Raw genomic sequence first — 12440 nt, 5'->3', positions numbered from 1 at the left:
GGTGGCTTTGCGTTTGGAGGATGCTTGCTCCTTCCTCAGGCCATAGCCATTATTATAATACAGGATTTATATAGAGCCAACAGTTTGCGCTGCACTTTACATGAGGGCAGACAGTACACTTACAATACAAATCAACACAGGAGGGATCAAAGGGCCCTGCTCATTAGAGCTTACAATCTAGAAGGGAGGGTCAAGTGAAACAAAAGGTGATAACTGTGGGAGGTGAGCTGATGGAGAAAATGAAAATACAGTTGTTAGGTGTGGGTAGGGTAGGCTTCTCTGAAGAGAAGGGTTTTCAGGGTTTGTCTAAAAGGTAAACAGAGTAGGAGATAGGTGGACAGGCAGCGAATGATGGAATCCACCTGCACGAGCTGTCAGCTGCACTTCAGAGACATGGATGTTTAGAAGAAAACCACCCCCAGATTTTGCTGCAGGATTACTATCATGCTTGTGTTTATGCTCCCTTTGTGAGTAGTTTCACTTTTGACTTATCATTAAAGTATTTAAGTATTTACCAATACTGCACTTAGGAGGCACTGTTTCTTTTCCTTTGGAGATGTCCAAGTGCTTTTTGTCATTTTATCACAATCATGATTTGGTTTAGGCAGTTGACACTATCCAGGGAAATATACAGGGAAGTTACTGAATATATTCATATCTTGTGCTTTTTTGTATGTGTTTTGTAAAAGTTAACAACTCTTTAAGACCCCTTTCACACTGGGGCATTTTCAGCCATTTTACAGGTGCTTTAGCGTTAAAAAAAAGCGCCTGTAAAGCGCTTGAAAGAAGCCTCATCTGCAATCCCAATGTGAAAGCCCGAGTGCTTTCACACTGAGATCCCTTTCACACTGGGGCATTTTTCAGGCGCTTTAGCCTTAAGAAAAGCACCTGTAAAGCGTCTGAAAGAAGCCGCAACTGCAATCCCAATGTAAAAGCCCGAGTGATTTCACACTGAGGCGCTGCGCTGGCAGGGTGTCAAAAAAAAAGTCCTGCAAGCAGCTTCTTTGCAGCGTTTTTGGAGTGGTGAATACAACGCTCCTAAAGCACCCCTTCCCATTGAAATCAATGGGAAGCGCCTCCAAAGCGCCTGAAAATGCCCCAGTGTGAAAGGAGTCTAAGTAAAAAAAAAAAAAAATATCATTCAGTATTGAACTAATCTGCACATACAAGGTGCAAATTCATATTGATTGAAGACTAAAGGACTAAGCAGTGAGATGCTCCTCGCACACAATTGGTTGACTTCTCTGTCACTCACTTGTCAGCAACAGACTGCACTGTCGCTCTTACATCCTCCTTCCAGTCTAACTAACCGTATAGCTATGTATCGTACAGCTTTGTCAGTGACTGGACTGGCAGGAAGTAAGCATTGCAACTGACAAGTGGCACCCATATTTAGGGGATACTGATGAGAAAATTTGAAATCTTTAAGGCCCCTTTCACACATGCGGAACATATGTCCGTATTTCATCCATCTGTTTGCAGATGAAGTACAGACATACATGCATCCCTATGGGATAGCGGGTGTCAGCGGATTAACATCCACAGACACCCGATAACGTCCATCTCCGTTATTATCCGATTCTGCAGATGGAGGAAAATCCTATTTTTCTATCCGTCTGCAGAGCGGATCGGATGAACATGGACAGACGGTCTGTGTTCATCCGATCCCCCATAGAGGAGAGCAGAGAGCTGACAGGGTGGTCCCTGCAAAGTGTGCCGGGACTGCCCTGTCATCTGCCGGCTCAGCGGGAATAAACGGAGTGATCCCCGCTGAGCAAGCGGATCATCACGGGGTGGATCATTACGGATTCGTCCCGTGTGAAAGGGGCCTTACTATATCCTTAGAAAAGGATCATGCTAATGACTATGCAAGAACATATATTTTCTTTTCAGTCCTTTACCATTTTTCAATAGCCTGTAACAGTATGTAGTATTACTTAAGTGGTCAGATGTACTGCACCTACAGCATCAACATTTGTTTGGATCCAAAACAAACAGCATTGTACCTGATCAAGGAGATGTAGCCTTTTCACATAGGCTTCTTCAGTGTGGAGCAGCTCATTTGCAATATTAAACAGCTTCTGGGCTTCTGTGCACTGCAAAACAAGTGGGTAGAAATTGCATTCAGAAGTCTGTACCAGCTTGATCAATTTTCCCATTTTGCAGAAAACATCTACTGGAATAATTAACACATCTTGGGAACATGTTGATGTTGGCTTCATACCAATATCTAAGAATTCATTTTTCACATGAAAAAAAGGACTACTTTTGTTGCCTGTACCTTCTTTATATGGTTCCATTCACTGATATTAAGAATGCTACTGGAAAATACTCCTACGTGCATCCTCCATTATAAAAAAAAAAGTGGTTCTAAAGGTAAAACGTTTTGTGGCTTACTGTGCCCCCCCCCCACCCCAAAATACTTACCCTGCATCGATCCAGTGCTGTGCCTATCTGATGGTCTTCTCTCCCAGCAGAAGAAGCCAAAAGCTCCTGCTACTTCCAAACAAATCCTGTGAGCAAAAAGCAGGGGCGGGGCCGAGGCATACTGTCTGCGTCAATAGATGCACACAGCCCATCTCAGGATCAAGCTCGCATGTCTACCCCCATAGCACTTGGTATGGGGCAGACACAGAAGAGAAGGAACCAAAATTGCCAGTGGGTAGGCCTCAAAAAAGGAGGTTCAGGCTCTTTTGTGCAATAACATTGCACAGAGCAAGGAGTATAAAATATTTAATTATTTTAATTTTAAAAAATTGCCTTTAAAACTGTCATAACATGTTTCATATTGATTCAATCATAGGGTCATGTGAAGTGTATCCTTCACTTTCTGTCTTAGAGACGCACAGAAAGTTAGAGGACATATCACAAAATTAGAAGAATTCCCCTTTTAGACCGTTGTCCCATTGGAAGATCCCCCTAATCTTTTGTTCTGGTGGCAACTAAAACATTTTGGATATTCCAACACCTTTTGGGGACAACAGTGATCAGTACAGAAGGATGAATCTTACCAATTAATATAAATCTAAATTGTTTGCCATCCATCCCCTTTTTTAAGAGGTCTTTAGCCTAGTCACATGATGTTCGGGGGACTTTTCATCTCGTTTCCACAACTTTAAAATGATGTAGAGCATTTGTTCTCAACCTCAGTCCTCAAGTACCCCCAACAGGCCATGTTTGCAGATTTTCCTTCATCTTGCACAGGTGCTAGACATGTGCGATTCGTTATATACGAATCTCAAATTCGTACGAATTTCCCTAAATTCTTACGTTCGGGAGGATCCGAAATACGAATTGCCATGCGTCCGAATTCTGTACAAAATACGAATTTTTGTTTACGAATCCGAAGGAGGAAGTCAGCACAGCACAGGGATGGTGGGAGCCCCTCATCTAACGAAAATTCGTATTTCGGATAGGAAATTCTTCAACTGAATTTTGTATTTCGGATAAAAAACTTCCATCAGCATCGACTGTCATATTGAGGTATATTTTTGCTGTTAAATTCATCGTAACGAATGTTCGTACAAGTTAACGAACCTAACGACAATTCATATTTCGTGCGAATTGAAATGGAATTTCGGACACGAAATACGAAGTACGAATTAATTTTAATACGAACCATAACGGAACAGAACGAAACTAATTTATTGACGGCGCCCATGTCTAATAGGTGCTTTAAATCATAGTCATTGGTTCGGTATTTTGGACAGCTATTTTATCTAATGCCCCATACACACTATCAGATTTTCTGCAGATTTTTTCCTTCAGGTTTACCAAAACCATGTAGTGCAAGGACCTGCCTGATTGCATACAAACTGAAACTTCTAAGGTTTGACCTCTTATTATATGGTTTTGGAAAAACTGATAGTGTATGGGGCTTAAGAGAAATTCCCAAAACATGTCCTGTTGAGGGTACTTGAGGATTAAGGTTGAGAACCACTGATGTAGAGTGCGGTGGCGAAGTCAGCACTTCTCTCTGAAGCATTACACTAAAAATGCAGGTCAGGTGGATGGCTCCATACCACCCTGCACTCATAAGACGTCCTGCTGGACATTTCAACCCAAAGAACTGAGGACATCTATTGGTGGAAAGGCATTACTACAGCGGACAGCACTGGAGAGCAAGGGAGTAGAGAAGATTTATTGCTTTAATCCCCTCCTGCCGGGGGACCTTTAAGAAAAATTAACCTGGAGTTGGGGTTAAAGAAAAGACCTTATTACTGTATCACAGCTCATTCACATTGCCATAAACAGACTGTAGCAATTGAAATAATTGCAAGATTCACAGTTATGGGATCTGTAGAGTGATGTCAAAAAACACATCTGTTTAATGAAATGTAAAAGCAACTGAACAGAATTGCAAATATTTTGTCAGATAAAAGAATTCACATGCATCCATCATAACTACGTATTTAGCGCTTTAACTGAAGTGTAAGATATTGAGTAATTATTCATTTATTGAAGCTAAAGAAAATGGGGAAGAAAAAGTAGTTCGCTTTTCAGTCAACTATTTTAAAGAGGAACCTTGACTGAAGAAGCTAAAATAAAGGATCTCACACTTTTATATAAGTGAAAACCACAGACACAGATCTATCTAATGAGAAGCAAAGATGATGTACAAAGTACAAAAGCCTACAGCAGACCATTTGGATATCTGTACACTATAGCCAGGTTAGTAAAAGAATATGGCAGAATGCTTGCACTCTGCTACAGCACTCAGCCCTCTGCTCCTTTAGCCTGGTGAATATTCTGATGCATGGTAAATACTGTAAAAGGCACTTGAGATGAGCAGTATGTGAATATATAGGTATGCGTTTTAATAACCATCTGAACGTATCCTTTAATTTTCATCTCAGGGTTGCCCCAAGCAAGGTAGCAGCTTTGCCACCCCATTTGCATTGTCTGTACTTGCATGGCTTGCTCCATCAAGCACCAACTACTTGCAAGTGCAAGTACAGCTTTGACGAACTACATTATCTCCCATTTTTTCTGAGGAGAACAAACGTTGTAGTTTGGCCCCCTTAATATACACCGGGGTCTAGGCTTCTGTCCGGGTTGCCCTTTGGATGAACAAACTCTGGCCTTAGGTCAATATTAAACTGAAATAGTCTGATTACACACAAATATAAGCTATGAGATATGATTAAGCACTGTGTGTAGTGTGAAACGCGTCAGTTCTTCTGTCCGTTCTGCTGTGGCATGTATTTTTGACCTTGTTTTTTTTTTTTATGTTTATGAATGTCTAAGCCATCCGGGACACCAGATTGGCAGAGACACAGCAGCGGCGCCATTGGCTCCGGCAGCTGTCAAAGTCAGTCAGCCAATCAGGGGAGAGAGGAGGCGGGCCGGGTCGGGGGCTACATGTCTGAATGGACACACGGAGCTGTGACTCGGCTCCAGTGGCCCCATAGAAAGTTGTTGACTGTGGGGTCACTCGACAGGAGGGAGGGGCCAGCAACAGCAAAGAGGGACCCGAGAAGAGGAGGTAAGTATAACATGTTTATTTTTATTATTTTTAAAAGGCGACTTTACAATCACTTTAACTTGCAGGGGGGGGGGAGATTTTATTTTGTTTTTTGTGGTATACTACCATTTTAATGTACAGTTTGTAAAGTGCAGCATAAATTGTGCTATATAAATACCTGAACAAAATAAATATAATAAATGTACCATTTGCAAGTAATCAGGAAATCTTTTCAAAGGGAGGGGAAATATACTTTCTGCCTATTGTCACTGAAACGGGTGTTCCCATTGGATGATTATCCCTCACCTCCTGTTTCTGTGACGAAAATTCCCATCACTTTCTATACCTGAGAAAGTTGTCACCAGAACAGATAAAGATGGTGAATCTCCATAGACTGCAAAAAACTGACAGATATGTGAGCGCTTCCTCACTCTAAAACCCCAAAAAGAAGTTTTGGTTTCGTATATATTTTTACGCAGGAGAACATTATTGCTTTTATGGGAACCGGACAGAAATGTCTGAACTATATATATACATTTTTATAGGGCTGAAACAACTGATTAATCGACAACTAATGGATTATTAAAATAGTTGTCAACTATTTTCATAATCGATTAGTTGGCCTGCATACAGAATGCATTATTTGTTTACATATCAGGAAATACTGTATAGTGAACACATACAACGTCCATACATGTCAGAAAGTGCCCGAGAAATTGTGAATGTGTGAGGAGCAATTCCTCATGGGACATGTAGTCCTAGGCAGGAAGTGAGTGGGGCAGAAGTTTTTTTTACCTTGCTATAGGGGTACTCTATACTATACCTTGCAGCTTCCTATTAGGGTACTCTGAAGGCAAGAGGAGCCAGAAGCATCAGTGGGGGATCCAGAAGAGGAGATTCAGGGCTGCTCTGTGCAAAACCATTACACAGAGCAGGTAAGTATGACATGTTGTTTAAAAAAAAAAATCCCTTTAAAGACTCTGTGCAAGGAAGATTAGCATCCGATCCCAGAGAAGGTGGAGGCTGAAAAAAAAAAAAGCAGTGCAGAAACGGATCAAAAGCAAACTGCATAGGTGTGACCCGAGCCTTATGCTGGCCATAAATGTATCGATTTTCGGACGACGATATTCATATGAAAAAATCTTTGTACATTCACTGAATGAAAGAATGTCGTTTAAAAATTTCACTTGCTTTTAACACTCAGTTTTTAATGAATGCAATTTCTGAACAAAAAGCACATACACTGTCTGAAAATTCCTTTGACCGAGAAGTTTTCTATTCTGTTCCTTCGAATTTTCCTGTCACTGTGGTTGAAAATGAACGTCGATTTGACCCCACTAATGATTAGAAAATCGAACGGCCATTCTTCAAATGAATTTCTTTTTGAAGGAAGACAGCATAAGTGACAGCAGGCACAGGTAGCTTTTATCAAGCCACCTGCCTATGACAAGGGAGTCTGTCATACATAATATATTACAGTTATTTTATTTTTCTTTAAATAAAAAATGTGATCTCTGAGTCTGCTGATATTTACCAGATTCAACCTCCAATAGTATATAGTACATCTCTTCTGCCTGTTATTCTCAGAGTGGATTAAAGATTTTGCTCCCCAACCATATACAGTAGTTCAGCCATGATTAAATGGCGTCCCGTGGTCCGGGCACAGCCCGCGGGGCGCTTCTGACTGCCAGTGTAGTACCAGTTATTGGTTTGCTGAGACTGCAGGTTTCCCGGCAATCAATGACGTGGGGGGGTGCGCCCCGCCTCCTGCTCCTCACCTCGGCTCTCGCTCTCTCCCGGCTGAGCGTGACATCACACATGCGCACGCCCTGCCCCCTGCGACTCCCTACACCTGGCTCTCAGGCGATGTATATCTTGCAGATTACGTCCCTCCTCAGCTTGCTAAATGTGCTCTCTCCTGCCCTCAAGTTATGTGGGGCATAATCTATTAAGGTGCCCCATGATGAGCATATTTTGTTAAGGGGCACACTGATGGGCACATTTTACATAGTTAGGTTGAAAAAAGACAGAAGTCCATCCAGTTTAACCTTAACCTTTGTTGTGCTCAGAGTGTCCCTTCACATAAAATGTGCCCATCAGGGTGCCCCTTAACATGAAATGTGCCCATCAGAGTACCCCTTAACATAAAATATACCCATCAGGGTGCCCCTTAAAGCGTGCCCATCAGCATGTTACTTATTTTATGTTAAAAGGTAATGCTGATGGGCATATTTTATTGTAACAAGGGCCACTCTGATGGGCATATTTTATTTTAAGAGCAACACCGATGGGTACATGTTATGTTAAGGGGCTCGCAGATGGGCAAGTTTTGTTGTGTCCCTTAACATAAAATGTGCCCATCAAAGAGTAACCCTTAACATAAAATGTGCCCATCAGCATGCCCCTTATTTTATGTTAAAGTTCACTCTGATGGGCACATTTTATGTTAAGGGGCATGCTGATGGGCACAACAAAATGTGCCCATCATCGTTTAAATGCCACGGCCTACCTGAGTATTGTTGCAGACCATGTCCAACCCTTTTTGACTACAGTGTACCCATCTTCTGATGGCTACTTGCAGCAGGATAATGCACCATGTCACAAAGCTCAAATCATCTCAAACTGGTTTCTTCAAAATGACAATGAGGTCACTGTACTCCAATGGCCTCCAGTGTCACCAGATCTCAATCCAATAGAGCACCTTTGGGATGCTCAATTGGTACTAAAGGGCCCAAGAAAATATCCCTCACACCATTACACCACCACCACCAGTCTAAATCGTTGATACAAGGCAGGATGGATCTATGTTTTCATGTTTACACCAAATTCTGACCCCACCATCTGAATGTCGCAGCTGAAATTGAGATGTATCAGACCAGGCAATGTTTTTTCCAATCTTCTATTGGGCCTGTGTGAATTGTAGCCTCAGTTTCCTGTTCTTAGCTTACAGGAGTGGCACCCGGTGTGGCCTTCTGCTGCCGTAGCCCATCTGCTTCAAGGTTCAATGTATTGTGCATTTAGACCCCTTTCACACTGGGGCATTTTTCAGGCGTTTTTCATGCGCTTTAGCGTTAAAAAAAAGCGCCTGAAAGAAGTCACAACTGCAATCCCAATGTAAAAGCCCGAGTGTTTTCACACCGAGATCTTTCACACTGGGGAGTTTTTCAGGCGCTTTAGCGTTAAAAAAAGCGCCTGAAAGAAGCTGCAACTGCAATCCCAATGTAAAAGCCTGAGTGCTTTCACACTGAGGCGCTGCGCTGGCAGGGCGTCAAAAAAAGTCCTGCAACAGCTTCTTTGCAGCGCTTTTGGAGCCTTGAATACAATACAATACGCTTTACAGGCGCTTTTTTTTAACGCTAAAGCGCCTGAAAAACGCCCCAGTGTGAAAGGGGTCTTAGAGAGGGTATTCTGCATACCTTGGTTGTAAGAAGTGGTTATTTAAATTGATATTGCCTTTCTATCATCTTGATCCAGTCTGCCCAGTCTCCTCTGACATCTGACATCAACAAGGCATTTTCGTCCACACAACAGCAGCTCACTGGAGCATCTCTCTTTTTCGGACCATTCTCTGTAAACCCTAGAGATGGTTTTGCATGAAAATTCCAGTAGATCAGCAGCTTTTTAAATATTCAGACCAGCCCGTCTGGCATCAACAACCATGCCACGTTCAAAGTCACTTAAATCCTCTTTCTTCCCCATTCTGATACTCAATATGAACTTCAGTAAGTTCTTCACCACATCTAGATGCCTAAATGCATTGAGTTGCTGCCATGCGTTTGGCTCAGTAGCGGTTTGTGTTACCAACCAATTGAACAGGTGTGCCTAATAAAGTGGCCAGTGAGTGTTCGGTTCAATGCACGATTATTACTAAAAAGAGGGGGGTTAAAAAAAAAATTCTGCTCTGGTAGTCACATATGCCAAGTGTGCTACACTCTTATTCACTTCTATATCTATACTTACCCTAATGCAACAAAAGTTATAGCTATAACCATATCCAGCCACCTTTGCCATGGTTTTACTGACCCGACTGCCCACCTAAAGTCTACAGCCACAGAAGACTATTCACATGCCACAGGCGGAACACCACTGGTCAAACTGGGCCATTCGAGTCAATGGGGCCAAGCCACAACTGCTGCTAAATGCTCATGTTTGTGGTATTCAGGGGGAGGGCAAAATCACCTCCTGAACGCCTGACAGAGCCTGCTGTGGATTGCATTTCAAAGCATGGGTTAGTGTGAACCAAGCCTTAAGATGTCCATAGATTAATCAAAATTCAAGCTATTGAGCAAGAACCGGCCAAAATTCAATCCATCTATGGTGGTTCCTACTTTAACCACTTAAGGACAGAACCTTTTTTTTTTTTTTGCTAGAAAATTACTTAGAACCGCCAAACATTATACTTTTTTTCTAACACCCTAGAGAATAAAATGGGAGTCGTTGCAATACTTTGTGCGCAGTGGTCTTACAAGCGCACTTTTTTTTGGGGGGGGGGGAAATACTTTTTTAATTAAAAAATAATACAACAGTAAAGTTAGCCCAATTCTTTTTATATATTGTGAAAGATGTTGTTACGCCGATTAAATTGATACCCAACATCTCACGCTTCAAAATTGCGCCCGCTCGTGGAATGGTGACAAACTTTTACCCTTAAAAATCCCCATAGGCGACGTTTAAAAAATTCTACAGGTTGCATGTTTTGAGTTACAGAGGAATTCTAGAATTATCACTATAATAATCACGGCGATACCTCACGTGTGGTTTGAATACCGTTTTCATATGCATGTGCTAGTCACATATGCATTCGCTTCTGCATGCAAGCTCGTCGGGATGGGGCGCGTTTAAAAAAAAACATCCCTTGTAATAGAAAAAAACATGACAAATATGAGATCTGGGGCCAAAAAGACCTCCAATCTCATTGAAATGCAATAAAAAAAATAGAATTTTTGTCATTTAAAAAATGGCCCTTTAAGAGCTATGGGCGTAAGTGACGTTTTGATGTCGCTTCCGCCCTGCAGTGATATGGAGATGGGTGGGGGGCCATCTTCCCTTCACTCGTCACCATACCTAGGCAGGGGACAGATGCAATCGCCTCCGCTGCTGCCAATGGCTCCAGTAAGCGGCAGAGGGCACCGGATCATGGTGGGAGGAGTGGGCCCCTCTCCCGCCGCCGATAAAAGTGATCTCACAGTGAATCCACCTCAGAGACCACTTTTATCTTGTAATGGACCTCCCACTGAAGAAGGGGATAGATACCGGGGTTATAGCAGCTATCTGATGCCATAACAACGATATCCTCCTTCAAAGTACCGACGTATAACAATGGTGGGCGGTTCCGAAGTGGTTAAAAAAGTTGATCTAATGATTGGCTTTTGTTGGACAGGATTTTGGAAAATTTAAATCAGAAGCTGTAGACAATCAGCTGCAGCACCCAATAGTGTATTCTGGCAGCAGAGGAGTCCCTGCTGTCAAAATACAATAGCACAGAGGGAAGCATTCCACCATGCTTGTGTTTTTTTTTTTTTATCAATCCTCTGGCTGATCAAAGAAAATGACCAGTTTTACATAGGAGCTGACCCGTCTGCATCCAGCACCGTTGTATACATGTCCTAGCAAACAAAAGACAAAAAACAAACCTTGGAATCAGCAAAAAAAATAAAACATCCACTTGTTCCTTTGTGGTTATGCTCACCAGACTGGAAATTCAAAGGTTACTGCATTGGCCTTTCCATACCAGTAATTATGCTAATCGGCTATTTACTTTGTAAGTGTCTTATAATTAGCAGCATCACCTTCAGTGCATGTACAGCATTAACAACCATTGATTAACAAAAGTGCTGGCTCAAGCCAAAAGATCCATCTTCATTTTTCTAACATTACTTCACATTTGAAGAGACTGGGGATGACTTAACATTTGCAAAATGTGTTTAATTAAAAAGAATGTAAATGTTATGTTGGTAAATTATATTTTTTGGCAATTAGAGCTGCAGAGTCAAGGCAAATTTCTGTTTATTGGCTTTGGTAACAGTGTTTCCACAATAGAGTATAATTAAACATTTTACATAAGGAACATTAAGGCTGTATTCGCACCTGAGCGTTTTTAAAGGCGCGCGGTTTTTACAGCGATTTTGCTGCGTTTTACCATGATTTTGTTGCGATTTTGTTCAGGTCACCAATGTAAAAGGCAGAAAAATGCCTGTAATCTGCCCCAAAGAAGCTCATATTCTTTTTTGAGCTTAGATCATTTGAACAAATGCCATTGAAATGAATGGGAATTTGCTTTTTGGGCGTTTTTCAAGCTGAGAACGCTCAGATGTGAATTAGAGCTGCACGATTCTGGCTAAAATGAGAATCACGATTTTTTTACTTAGAAGATAGATCACGATTCTCTCACGATTCTCGCGGGGGATCATCTTTCACATTAAAACAAAAAAAATTGGTCTAACTGTTTCGTTTTTTAATTTTTTTATTTATTGAAGTGTATTTTTTCCCAAAAAATTGCATTTGAAAGACTGCTGGGCAAATACAGTGTGACATAAAATATTGCAGCAATTGCCATTTTATTCCCTAGGGTCTCTGATCATATATATATATATATATATATATATATATATATATATAATGTCTGGGAGTTCCAAGTAATTTTCTAGCATAAAATATTGATTTTAACTTAAGAAAGAAGTGTCAGAAAAAGATTTAGACTTTAAGTGGTTAAACTTCCTGCATTTACACATGGTTGAAAGCTTGGCAGACTGGCCAGATTATTTGTTTACACAAGAAGTTATTTCCCTTTACACAAGAAGTTATTTCCCTTTGTGGATGAAATACGGGCATACATTCATTCCTATGGGATAGCGGGTGTCTGCAGATGAACATCCGCAGACACCCGCTATTGTCCGCCTCCGCTACTGTCCGATTCTGCAGACGGAGGAAATCCTATTTTTCTATCCATCTGCAGAGCGGATCGGATGAACACGGA

General features: G+C 41.5%; 1 protein-coding gene across 1 annotated transcript in view; it reads right to left on the bottom strand.

Moving 5' to 3' along the window:
* Positions 1 to 12440, bottom strand: part of FGD3 (FYVE, RhoGEF and PH domain containing 3) — a 372251-nt gene that overhangs the window by 115438 nt on the left and 244373 nt on the right. The window contains exon 5 of the mRNA XM_077452088.1: positions 2007 to 2096. Coding sequence (XP_077308214.1) covers positions 2007 to 2096 — 90 coding nt within the window. The remainder of the gene's footprint in view (positions 1 to 2006; positions 2097 to 12440) is intronic.

Source organism: Lithobates pipiens, unplaced genomic scaffold (genome assembly GCF_037356315.1).
Source record: "Lithobates pipiens isolate NorthernLeopardFrog02 unplaced genomic scaffold, aLitPip1_a1.2 Scaffold_23, whole genome shotgun sequence".
In the NCBI taxonomy this organism is placed as follows: domain Eukaryota; kingdom Metazoa; phylum Chordata; class Amphibia; order Anura; family Ranidae; genus Lithobates; species Lithobates pipiens.
Note: the sequence above shows the minus strand (reverse complement) of the source record. Positions and strands in the feature narration are given on the sequence as shown.